At 39.1% G+C, this 13481-nt stretch overlaps 1 protein-coding gene across 1 annotated transcript in view; it reads right to left on the reverse strand.

Annotated features, from left to right (window-relative positions):
• The window catches only part of ZNF462 (zinc finger protein 462), a 130878-nt gene that overhangs the window by 12197 nt on the left and 105200 nt on the right, over window positions 1–13481 (reverse strand). Inside the window, 1 exon segment of the mRNA XM_071217080.1 lies at window positions 9994–10217. Coding sequence (XP_071073181.1) covers window positions 9994–10217 — 224 coding nt within the window.

Genomic DNA, 13481 nt, shown 5'->3' on the forward strand with positions numbered 1-13481 from the left:
TATAGGCTAAATTTCCAGAAGTGAAATTGCAGGCCCAATATTTCTAAGGTGGCTTCTGAAATGATACACCTAGTCCAGTCACTCTTTGAGGACGAAGGTGGATATGTAACTAACTCCTTGATGCTGTAGAGGATACACTGATGGACATTCACTTTTGCCTCTGGAAATGAGAAGTAATTTATGGCCTTTTTTCCCCAAAGGTCCACAACAAAGGGAGAAAGAGCAAGCCTAAGAGTTTGAGATCTAGAACGAAAAAGGCTCTTGCAGCCTATTGCCCTGGAGATTTTTGAAGCAGGAAAATGAAGGAAAACATGATTTTGAAGAATGAATTGCCCAAATACATAATCATTCAGGCCATGAAACCATATGCAAATCTCCATATCCTGGGAAGGTTCTTTGTGAATGTCCACAAACCCAAATTCCCCACTAACCTCCACTAACTCAGAGTCCTTGGCAAAGTCAGCTGTCCAACAGGAAAGGAGAGATGAGGTGCCAGCAACTGCTTTACCACTTAACACCAAAGTGACACTACTGCTAAACCTTTTCAGGCTCTTGATTAATGGTCAAGCTTCAGAACTAAGTTTTTCCTTTTTATTTTGTTGGTTTTTAACCATTCAGTAAAAATACCTTAGCTCTATTTCTAGCAAATAGAAGAATTTCCACCTCTGTAGGCGTCTTCTAAGGGGAGAAGGATGATATGCTTTACAAATATTATCAAATAGAACATATGCTTTCAAATGGTCTTAGGGTGGCAAATCCAATATTATAGGAAGGACTGATACAAACTTGCTTTGAATGAAAGAATGAAATTGGACAGCTTTGACAGCTTTTGTCTTGAGATTACATAGCAGACAATACGTGGGGGAGATGCTAACGAAAGTTTGTGTAATGCTTCCAGAGTTCCTTACCCTATTTACTTCACATTTGTATTTCAAAACGGGACACCCAATCAGGATGCTTACATCACCTAATAGCGTAGTGCTGTTAAACAGAAAAGCCAGAGAACTTTTTAGTTCTAGATAAAGTGACACTAGATAATAATGGAAAAAGCTGACTGCCCCTTCACATTAGAAACACTCAGTCACAAACTGAGAATCTGCAGTGCTGCTCAGATTTTAAATGACTCATAAAACAGATTGGCAAACATTTTCCGTAAAGGGCCAGATAGTAAATATTTTAGGTTTTGGGGGCCCCACAGCCTCTGTTGCAACTACTCAACTCTGCTGTTGTACTGAAAAGTAGCCATAGATATGTAAATGTATGAGCATGGCTGTGTTTCAATAAAACATTATATATGGACACTGGCATTTGAATTTCATACAATTTTCAATAAAATTCTTTTCAAACTACTTAAAAATGTAAAATGCTCTTAGCTCACAGGCCCTATAAAAACAGGTGGCATGTGGTCCATGGCCATCATCTGCCAACCTCTGACGTATGATATCAGTCATCTATCCAGTAGATCTTCTTTGCCTTTCTTTGAAAGTCAGAATGGGAATGGGGGAGAGAAATCATTGGGGGAAAAACCTCTGCAAAGCACTTTTTCCATGATACCTTATAGGCAGATGGTCAAAAGTGCAGGTAAAAAGAATCTGGAACTCCGGATAAGACACTTCAATTAGAATTCTTGCAGAAGCTTCAAGAAAGTATATTCAGGCAAACAAACCAGCTAAGAAGTATTAAAGATCTAAGGAAGATGAGCTGTGACACTGCTTTTGTTCTGCACTGTGCTGCCCTGCTATTTTACAGGTGCCTTTTATCAAGCACTTGAAGCTGGGTTATGACTCATTGTTTAAGCCTGTGTCTCCTACTTGCCTGCAAACTCTTCTAGGGTAGCAACCATTTCCTATTTAGCTTTACATGCCCAGTACAAAGCTTAATATAAGGTCAGTCATCTACTGATGCATAATTAATGTTCTTTGAATCCTTTGGTAACTAGATAACTCATGGGAGAACCTAGAGTATAAATAATTTCATAATATTGCAATAAGATGTGCATCCCATGATATAAATTTACTTGTTAATGAGAACAAAATTGGACACTCTCTAAAAGAGTTTGTTGCAGTATTTACCAGATACCTATATGTGTTAAAAATGAATCCTGTAACTTTCAAATGTATTATATAAACCCTACGACCATTCTGTAAGATTTGTATTACTTCTGTTCTAGTATCCCAGCTGCTGAAACAAATACCATACAATGGGTTGGCTTAACAATAGGAATTTATTGGCTTATGGTTTCAGAGGCAAGAAGGCTTGCTTCCTTCTGGAGTCCGTATCTTCTGGCTGGCTGGACAGCTTTGGGGTTCCTTGGCTTTTCAATCACATGACAATGCACATGGCAGCATCTTCTCCCTTTAAGCTTCTTGATTTTTCCATGGCTTCTCTTCTGTGCCCAATTTCCTTTGCTAAGAAGGACCAGCCATACTGGATTAAGGCCCACCCTCATTCAGTTTGGGCACACCTTAATTAATAACATCTTCAAAGCTCCTAGTTACAAATGGGTTCACACCCACAGGACCAGGGGTTGGGATCTGAACATGGATTTGGGGGTACACGATTCAATCCCCAACACTTTTCATATTTGTAGATGAAGAAAATGGAATACAAAATGAGCAAATGGTAAAGCCTGGATTAGAACTAACATCTTCATATTACATAGTTCAAGCTTTCTCAAGCCTTCCCCATTATAACGAACATCTTCTATAGAAATGCAAGATTATTTACAAAATATGTTAAATATACCCATCCTGGCTGAATGCAAGAAATAAAAAAACATCATAACAATAAAGTTTTGCAAAATTTGATGGGATAGAGTGGCATGCTTTGAAAAATCTTCAAAACAGAAACCTAAGAACAGTAAAGAATAAAGGATCTGGAAGTACCCAGAAAGGTATGAAGCACAGAACTTAAAGAGGATATAAAATTTCTTCTGCAATCACTGATCATATACCTCTATCAGACAAAACCAGACAAAATCAACACAACTTGAGAATCTATGCATAGCTCAAATATTCAAGAAAGTCAAGTGAAAGGCATCTTGAGGAAAGAACTTTGTTGGTGACCAACTGAGCTGTTGTCAATCTCCTTGGATCTAATATCCAGAGGCAGAGGTATTGATGGCTGCTGTCTATGCTCTGCTTATTGGAAAAAACAACAGGACATTTTAAATCTTATTTCAAGAGTGGTTTCAATCACTGATTTAGTTAACAAAATGCACAGCCCTATGCTAGGTTTTGGAAGGAAGCAGAGGTAAATAATGTGATTTCCATCTTTAAGGAAGTTGTACTCAATACCAAGACAGAGACTTTTGAACATGTAAGTGCAAGTTGAGACAGAATGAAATAGAGGAAGAAGCATAGTTCTACAGAAGTATGGAAGCAGGAGCAATTAATTTTGACCAGAGAGTTTAGTGAATTGTTCCAAAGTTAGTACACAGAGAACATCTTCAAATGTCTACCTGAGAAATACTGCCTAAGGTGTCAGGCATATTCCTCTGAAAAACGATCACACCTCTTGCTCATCTACTTCTGATTTCTCTTATAAAACATACAAAAGAAATTGGCCTATTGTTGAGAAATCAAGAAGCAAAATTAACATGATGGAATGTGGAGATGAAATTCCATAATCTTCTAGAGAACCACCTTCAGTTTGCAGAAGTCCTTGACATTGATACAGCTAAAAATTTGGCCCAATTTTTAAAGTTTGTTTTATAACTGGGAATGGGGGATGATCCCTCTTTTGTCTTTTTTTCCTTCTCATTTTCTTTTCTGGAAACAAATGTTCTAGGTTACTATTTTGCTACTGTGGATTTCACTTGTCCAGAAAGCTGACCCAAGTTGACTGGAATAACCTATATGTTGGTGATTCTTTTAGGATCTAATGTTCTATTACTTGCCCCAAACTGGCAAAAAGTAGCAAAGTAACTTCAGAAGAATAAAGAATACTAACAGGATCTTACATATATTTAAAATATGAGAAATGCAAGGTTTGATATTTTCATGATTTTAAGGTTCCTAGAAATGTTGTCTTCATCTTTCACTAATATTGCTAATAAATGGCAATGATTTCACTTGTGTGTGTGTGTGTGTGTTAAGAGAGAGAGAGGAGAGAGAAAAGGAGACTAGGCCAGCTTTTAGAAGATATACTGAGTTAAAGAAAAAAACACACACACAGGCGACTGAAGGTTAAAAAATAAAATTTCAAACAGCCTGCACTGTTTACTTCCAGATTATTAGAGCCCAAGAGATTTCAAGTGCTTCCTTGCTCACTAGGCTGAAGGTAAAGGCCCAGAAGGACAAGAATGTCACCCATAAAATGAAGGTGCTGATTGTCTCCCCTTCTCTGCTGCACCCTGGCTTCTGAGGATAAGCATGGTAGCCTAAATCAAGTGCACTTGAGATTCTGATTCTTAAATGGAATGGGGTATTTGACTTCAAGGGCCCTTGCTGCTGTTACTAGCATTTTGTCCAGGTCATAAACAATATAGCCTGACATATTTAGAGATGTTCCTGTGGTTTACAAGCTTTGTAGGCAGAATTCAGAAGTCCAGTTTTGAATGTCTTGCTCTGTTTAAGGAAATCCTTTCACTGAAATATATCTTGTGGTGTCTTCTAGTTTCTTCCATAGATTCTCTTCAATGTACAAAATCACCTAAAGCTATTCATGGAAGAATGCACTCAACACACTGTCTTATCGGAAAAAGTATTAGTAAATGCCAACTCAGAACCAATTGCTAATTTTATCCCATACTTTTATTTTTGACAGTTTACACATTAATCTGGATTTTGAGTATCTTGTGAATCTAGGCGTTCCCATCGTCAACCTTATAAAAAAGGCTGCAAAAAATTAACATTTATTGAGGTCCTGCAATGTTTCAGGTAGTGGGAAACTTGCATCTGTATTAGGTATTGAGGAATAGGTTATTTACTATAAAATTCACCTATTTTAAGAAATAGTTCCATGAGTTTTAATAAATTTATATAGTAGTGCAACCCTGACAACCCAATTTAAGACTCTAGCACCCTGAAAAGTTCCCATATGCCCTTTGCAGTCAGTCAATCTCTGCTCCAACTTCCAGCCCCAGGCAACCTTTGATTTGTTTTTGGCACCAACAGGTTTGCCTTTTTCAGAAATTTCATATAAAGGGAATCACACAGTGTGCCATTCTTTGTGTCTGGCTTCCGTCACTTAGCATGATGTTTTTTGGATTCATCCATTTTGTTACTTCTATCAGTAGATCATTCCTTTTTATTGATGAGTAGTATTCCATTGTATGGTTGCACTACATTTTGTTTATCTAGTCATAGTTGATGAACATTTGATTTGTTTCCAGTTTTTGGCTATAATAATTATTTATGAGCATTCATATCAAGTTTTTAGGTGGGAGTGGAATTGCTGAGTCAGATGGTAAGTATATGTTTCACTTTTTTATTTTTTATTTTTTAAAGATCCATTTTTATTTATGTATTCCTCCCTCATTGTTTTGCAATCACTATCTGCTCTGTGTCTGCTTGTCTTTTCTTTAGGAGACACCAGGAATAGAACCTGATACCTCCCATGTGGGAGAGAGGCACCCAATTACTTGAACCACCTCAGGTCCCCATGTTTTAACTCTTAAAGAAACTGCCAACGTGCTTCCAAAGTGGCTGTACCATTTAGCATTCCAAGCAACCATGGATGAGATTTCCAGTTTCTCCACCATCCTTGTCAATATCTGGTTACTATCAGTCTTTTTAATTTTATCCATTCTTATGAGGGTGTAGTAGTACCTCATTGTGGTTTTAATTTGAACTTCCCTAATGATGGATCATATCAAGCATCTTTTCATGTACCATTTGGATATAATGCCATTTGTATACCTTCTTTGGTGAAGTGTCTATTCAAATCCTTCGCTCATTTTTAATTGTGTTATTTGTCTTCTCATTATTGATTTTAAGAGTTTTTTATATATTCTGGTTGAAAGTCCTTTGTTAGATATATACGTTGTATATATTTGTTTCCAGTCTATCACTTGTCATTTCATTTTCATAATGGTGTTTTCTGAAGAGTAAAATTTTAAATTTTGCTGATATCCAATTTATTCATTTTCTTTTAAAGTCGGTAGCTTTTGTGTAATATCTAAGAAATCTTTCCCTCACCCAAGATTGCACAATTTTCTACCATTCTTCCAGACATTTTAAAGTTTTAGCTCACACATTTTTTTTTTTAAGCTTTTGAGCCAATGTTAATTTTTGTGTAGGAATTGAGGTTAAAGTCAAGAGTCATTATTTTGCACGTGGAAATCCAATTGTTCCAGCACCATTTGTTGAAAAAAGCCATCCTCTCTATTATCGTTGTCCCTCTGAAAAAATCAATTGACGATACATATGAAGGTCTGTTTCCAGACTCTCACACATCATTGAGCTATATATCTAACTTTATGCCATTACCACTCTCTTGACTATTTTAGCTTTATATTATAAAATAGCTTTATATTATTTATTTATATAAATATAAATTTATATTATTTATATTTAGCTTTAGTATTAATAAGTTTTAAAATTGTGAGTCCTCCAACTTTGTTCTTCTTTTTCCAAATTATTTGGACCTATTCTAGGTCATTTGCATTTCTAAATATATTTTAGGATCAGCTTGTAAATTTCTACTAACAAAAAAGCCTACTGGGATTTTGACAGAGATTTTGTTGAATCTGTAGCTCAATTTGGGAAGATTTACCATCTTAACAATATTGAGTCTTCCAATCCACAAGCATGGTGTATGTTCCATTTATTTAGTTCTTGTATTTTGCTCAGCAACATTTTCTAGTACAGTATATAGCTCCTGCAGTTCTTAGGTTAAATTTATTCTTAAGCATTTTATTCTTTTTGATAAATGGAATTGATCTTTTTAAAATTTCACCTTCAGATTGCCCATTAGTATATTGAAATATAATTGATTTTTGTATATTGGCCTTGTATCCTGCAACCTTGCTAAACTTGCTAATGCTCTACTAGCTTTTTGTAGATTCTGTGGGATTGTCTATCTACAAAGATGACATCATCTGTGAATAAAGACAGTTTTACTTCTTCCTTTTCAATCTTTATGACTTTAATTTCATATGCTTGCCTTCTGGTCCTTGACTTTTATGTTTGAATTGTCAGCAAACTTCTCATTAGTACACTGTACATTGACACCTCTATAGCTCTCTCATGAATGCTGAAGTCAGACGTTTTGTACATCCTTCATCCTGAAGGATGACCAACTCACTGGTGCTTATCATCCAACAATTCAGTTTCAGCAGCCCTGCATCTCTGTCTATAAAATAGTGTTTGGCCAATTAGTTCAAAAATTTTAATTGCATTTTGCACTCAACATTTAGGAGAAAAGGAGTAGAAAATAGGAAAAAGAAAGTGCTGATATCAGTAATAAGCACAGGTCTCATAAACTTAGTAACAGTCGAGACAAAGAGGAAAATCATTAGGCATACTGAAAGTGGCAATTTTTTTGCCTCAATTAGGTGCTCATTGGACTTAATAAGCTGGTCAACCATGAGAAAGAGTAAAATTAGAGAACATAATATGGCAGAGTGGAAATATAACCTCAAAGACTGTCTAAATTGCAAAGCATAATTAGTGATTCTATAATATATTTTAGTCTTCAGCAATGTAACTGCCTTTATAATAGATACAACTATTGTTATACTTCAGTACTACTGAATTTCACAAATATCTAAGGAACATATTGGGTCTCAAAGCGGGGGAATATCAGAACGTCATTTAATGCTTATAAAACTTTCGACGAAGATGTGATTCCTATTTATAGATCAGAAAAGAGAAATTCAAGTAACATGCCAGAGTGCATACAGTAACTGATTTACTGTATACACTCTGGCATGTTACTTAAATTCAAACCCAGGTCTGTCTGAGTCCAAAGCCTCTAAATTGGGTCCCTTATATTCCTGAGCAATCCATGTCTCTGACTCAAATTCCAAAGCCTCAGTCTTCTACCTGGTGAGACTGAGTTACATACTCAAATTTAGACATGTCTGTGCTCCTGTGGTGAACCCATCGTAATTAGGACCTATTACAGATGTGATGTGGAGGTAAGTTATGGCTTCATGGAATGTGGTGGAGTCTTAATCTGGATGAATAGACTCCCGTATTTATAAACATTAGAAATGCAGACACAGCATGAGAAAGCCACAGGGAGGAGCCGGAAAGCTGGAAGTCAGTGGAACCCGGAAAGGAAAGGAGAGGGTATCACCAAGTGATGGGAAAGCCAAGGGCCCCAAGGATTGGCAAGCAACCAGCCAGCCAGCATTCTACTGACCTGGGGAGAAGCCAGCCTCTGAAAACACGAGCCAGTAAATCCCTGTTGTTTATGCCAATGTAGTTTGTGGTATTTGTGATAGTAGCCTGGAAAACTAAGACATACCCACTGGTCAGGAAACTTCTGGTTCCATGTGTGATATAGTTTCTAGCATTCTCTTATTTTCCCAGTGACTCACAATCAGCTGTGCAACAACCAGGGAAGAATTTATCTTCCTGATTTGCTGTCCCAAAATATCAGCCTGAAGGCTTGAACACTATAATAAAAAGGTCTGAGAAAGTTATGTAAATAAGATATATGTGAATAAATGTGGAAAGCTTAGTCTGAAATGCATGAGTGCTTTTCCTTTGAGTTTTGGGCAGAAATGCCCAAGAAGTTTGAATAAAAAAGGATATTAAAGTTTTTAAGTGAGGCTAATTCAGGCCTTTTCTCTCTGCTTTCATTTTCTGGGCAGACACATTAGAAAATGATTGAATTCCAAAGCAGAAAACTTACCGTAAAACCATTAAATGCAGACAGGTGATAAAGCGCAGCCTTCTCTCTCAATACCCCACAGAAAAATTCTAACTTCTGGGTATAGATGATCCAGACTAAAATCTTTGTAATTTGAGTGTGTGAGGCCAGAAAAGAAGAGCCAAATTTCCACTGATGAAGGTACAGAGTAAGGAAAAAGGGGACACTATCAAAAGAGCTTCTCATTGTGCTTTAAGTAAACACTCAATCAATGTTTTGGATTTGCTGGTTAATTAAAGTCACGTCCATAGGCTCTGTTCAGGAACAAACCCTAATCAACCCTCCCCTCCCCCTACACTCTTTCTGCACAAAGCCAGAAATGACAGACTCAGTTTATGTCATGCCAATTAAGCTTTGTGTGGAGGGAGGAAGCCACCCTGTATAATTTCATCTTCAGATCAGCTAACCTTTGGAAGAGAATTTCTTTCCCAAACCTCTTATGTCCTGTACCAATCTGCTCTTTATCAATTCCCCTCTGCAACTAAAACATCTATTTTATATAGTTCCTTATACTGTCCAGACAAGCAGAGCAGTATCTTTGAAAATGCCTGTAGTCAACAAAACACTGGAAACATCTGCTGAGTAGACTAGGTGTTGACCAACTCTGGGTCCGCGGCCTGGCACCTGCTTTGGTAAATAAACTTTAATGGGACCACAGCCATGCACACTCACTCACATACTGTGCCTGGTTTCTTGCTACAACAGCAGAGTCGAGTAGTTGCTACCAAGACCATATGGCCCACAAATCTTAAAATATTTACTTTTCAGAACAGGTTCGCCAACTCTTGTGGCATTCTTTAAAAATACGGAAAAATACTCTTCTTAAGATGTTGAGTGAGATAAAAAAGCAAGATACACTATTTCATGTACAGTATTATCAGGACTATGAATAAAACAAAGGAAAACGGGTGTCAGGAGAGTAAAAATGGTAAGGATTTGAGCGGTGGGATAACAGGTGATTTTCCTTCCGTCCTCCCATGTTTTCCAATTTTGTAAAAATTGCCTTATATATTTTCTAAAATAGAAAAAGCTAAACTTGGCTTTAAAATTATTTTCGTTCCTGTCTGTCTGGTTCACAGTAGGTGTGAGTACATCCAGGCTCTGTCCCCCAGCTTGCCCCCTCCCCACAGGCAGGTCGAGGGCAGGAGGCAGGAAGTCCGGGGCGAGTACCTTATGCTCGTCCCGAAGATGGCTGTCGAGTTCTTCCGTGTGCTTGGTCTCATAGTAGCAGAGCTGGCATTTGTAAGGTTTCAGTTCATTGTGCTTTTCTATGTGTTGCTGGAGGCTCTCGTCACTCGAGCAGGTGAAGGTGCACTTATCACAGCGGAAAACTACTCCCTGCAAGTATTTTGACAGTTTGGAACGGCACACTTCAATGGGGACAACTCGCTCTTCTGTGGAAACAAATTGAATGGAAAGATGGGAATTTTTACTTATGGTAGGCAGGCGTGCGTTCTCTGGAACATCAGAAGAAACTCACATCCAACCACGCTACTTGCTCATGGGTCTGGGTCCATGACACTGCCCTCCCGCCAGTCCCCGAACCAGCATCTTCCTCTGGCAAGAGGAAGGCTCTTTGTGCACTTAACGCCCAGGTCACCTGCAAGCAGAGGTGAGGGAAGGCTGACAGGTTCTCTCAAAGTCCCAAAGGGGACTGATCAGGTATGAGAGAGGAAGTGGCTGCCATTTGTCAAAATGAACGATTACTGACAACAACTATTAGCACTTCCCATTTCCTCAGCCAGTGTCACTTAGGCTGGACTTAGGGGGTGTCTAAAGGAGGAAAGAAACTAACATTAACTGAACACCTCCTGTGCCACCACTCTACCAACAATTCTCTAAGGTTGAAGTCACTCCCATTTTATAAACGAGGGACCTGGGAACTAAAGAGCAGAGCCCTTAAGTGACTCTCCAAGGGTCACAGCCGTGGTAAGTGGCAAAGCTGACATCTGAATCCAGGTCTTCCTGAGTACACATCCATTACTGCCCACTGTTTCCAATTCCATTCCTGTTTCCCCTTCCAAGATGTTCTTAAGGAGACTCTTCCCTTTCCCTGACACCACGGGAATCTCTAGTTCAGGGGTTCTTAGCCAGGGGCCGGTGAGCTTGCAGTGAAATTCAAAATGACATTATTCCGGTGGGGACGTGTTGGTGCAGGTGTGATGTATTTATTAAATAATATACAGTATAATATGGACTTGATAGGGGGTCCGTGGTCTTCACCTGACTGGCAAAGGGGTCCATGGAACAAAAAAGGTTCCTAAACCTCTGCTCTAATGTAACAGCAAATCTGAAAAGCAGAGACACCTGTATATTTTCAGGGCCTAGAACTCCAACACCGACTGTGGAAAGCTCACCAGTGCAATGGCAGTGGGCAACACTCGGAGGGGGATGTGGGAGTGGGTCAGGAGACAGGGAGGATTTGTGCTTTTTCAGACACTGTTAATCTGATTGTCAGAAGAGAAAAAAAATAGAGAGAGAGAGAGAGAGAGGATTTGGGTGCGTCTCCCGTTAACATGCCAACTGCTGTAGGGCTGGAAATGCATGTGCTTGTTTATTTTGCACTCCCTCACCCTTGTGTTTAACTGCTCAAATTAAATTTCACACCAGTCTGCCCAGAGTATCGGCGCACGCGCCAGATACCCATAACTGGGATAAAATTTAAATCTGTGCTATTTATGCAAGGATCAAATATAGCGTGCACTTTCATGCTGTGTCTGGGTTTCGGAAGAGTCTGAAAGTTTACAAATGGACGCACACAACATATATTTATATTATTTAGAAATGGCAATGTATTATTAAGTCTAGAAAGCATGATTTATTTATTCTCGGAGCCACCGAGCAGCAATGTTTCCAGAGCATCAGTATTTTGTGCAATGACGTGACTCTCTCGCCAAGTCCTCCCTTTGTTCTTGGCCTGTGTTGGGCCCCTGGGGAATTTTCCCCACCCAACGTCATGTCTTAGTCTCAACCACTCCCAAGGCCTTGGGAGTCCTCAATGCAGCAATTAATTGGCCAGCAAAATGCTGGGCAGAAGAAGGGTGGAAGGTGGTGTCTGCAACACTCTCCCTGGAGAGCTAATGTACACATTATTTTCTCTGTACAAAGAGCCAGTCACTTATTTAGAAATATAAATATTTTTAAACCAATGTATAGCAAGCAGACAGCTAAGAAACACATGGTTATAATGAAATCTACACATTTCTTTAGAATAGCAAATTTAACAGTCTTCTAACCATTCATTTTGTGGCTTGATATAAACAGAGGAAAAAATACTTTGGTGCAAACCAGTGAGTTTGAAAGAGCCCAGAATAGGATCTTCTACTCCTCTGAACCAGGGTTTCTCAACAGCAGCAGTATTGGCATTTTGGGCTGGATAATTTGTTGTTGTGGGGGGCTGCAGGATGTTTATCAGCATCTTTGGCTTCTAGGTATTAGATGCCTATAACACCCCCCCAGTTGTGACAACCAAAATGCTCCCAGACGTTGCAAAAATGTCCCCTGGGGGGACACAATGGCCTCCAGTTGAGACCCAGTGCTCTAAACAAGGTGCCAGGTATCAACTCCAGCTGATCCAGGCAAGGCCAACAAGGTCAAGCTTGTGAGCTCACGGGTACCCGAGGCGGGAGTTGGGGGTGCAGGCTGGAAGGGGTTACTCTCCCTTTACACCAGGAGTTCAGGGGAAGTGTTTGCTGGGACCTTCCTTGAGACACCAGCCCCCTGCCCTGTTACACCTTGTCTTCTCTGCTGCTTCCACTTTAGCTCTTTGCTCTGGGCTGGCCTGCCTGCTCGGGTTCTGCCAGAGTCCACGGAGATGCAGAACAGCTGGGCGCCATTTTCCATATAATTCTGCCTCAAACTCCTTCGTGGGGGTAAAGGAGAAGTCTTCACTTTTCCACAGTAAATAACCCACTCGTTCTCACTTTTTAAAAATAGGTCTCCTTTTCAATTTCTCCACTCCTTTGGTTAGTTTTCATTGCAGTTTCTAATTTCACTATGTATCTAAGTGAATTTTATACAAAGCCAGAAGTACTCAGAATAATACCCTGGAGTTGCAATCATAATAATCAACACAAACAACCCCTACAATTCATAAGTGCTCACTGTTTCAAGCACTGTTAGGTGTCTGACCTTCAGTGCTACTTTTTATTCTTGTAACACTCTTCCCAACTCCCCTTATTGATGTGGAAACTGAGAACTGGTCAACTGAGCTACTTCCTCAAAGTGACACCCCTGTCCAGTACAAAGCTGGGTCCGGGAAGCTCAGGGCTCCTGACCCAGCTGCACCCTTCTTCTCCCTTGCACGATGGCTCTCAGGGAAGAGCCAGTCTGGCTACATTCTACTCACAAGCCTTTTATTTCTAACATTTTATAAATGCAAGAGCTATAGACTTCTACGTTAACCATTTATATCTGAATTGTCTTTTGAATATCTTCTGGATTTGATAGATGGTCAATTCCCAGCTCCTCTGCTTACCTATTCTGAAATATGCAACAATCCCATTTCCACTCCAAGACATTACCAATTCAGCAAGCCTCTCATATGGAATTTTATTCAGATATTAACTTTTAAAAAAGTTAAAGACTTCTCCTTTCTAAAAAAACATGGCAGAAATGACCAAGATGAAAAAAAAAAAGAAATTTCGAAAGGCAGGCAA

The sequence above is a fragment of the Dasypus novemcinctus genome, chromosome 8, assembly GCF_030445035.2.
Source record: "Dasypus novemcinctus isolate mDasNov1 chromosome 8, mDasNov1.1.hap2, whole genome shotgun sequence".
Taxonomy (NCBI): Eukaryota; Metazoa; Chordata; class Mammalia; order Cingulata; family Dasypodidae; genus Dasypus; species Dasypus novemcinctus.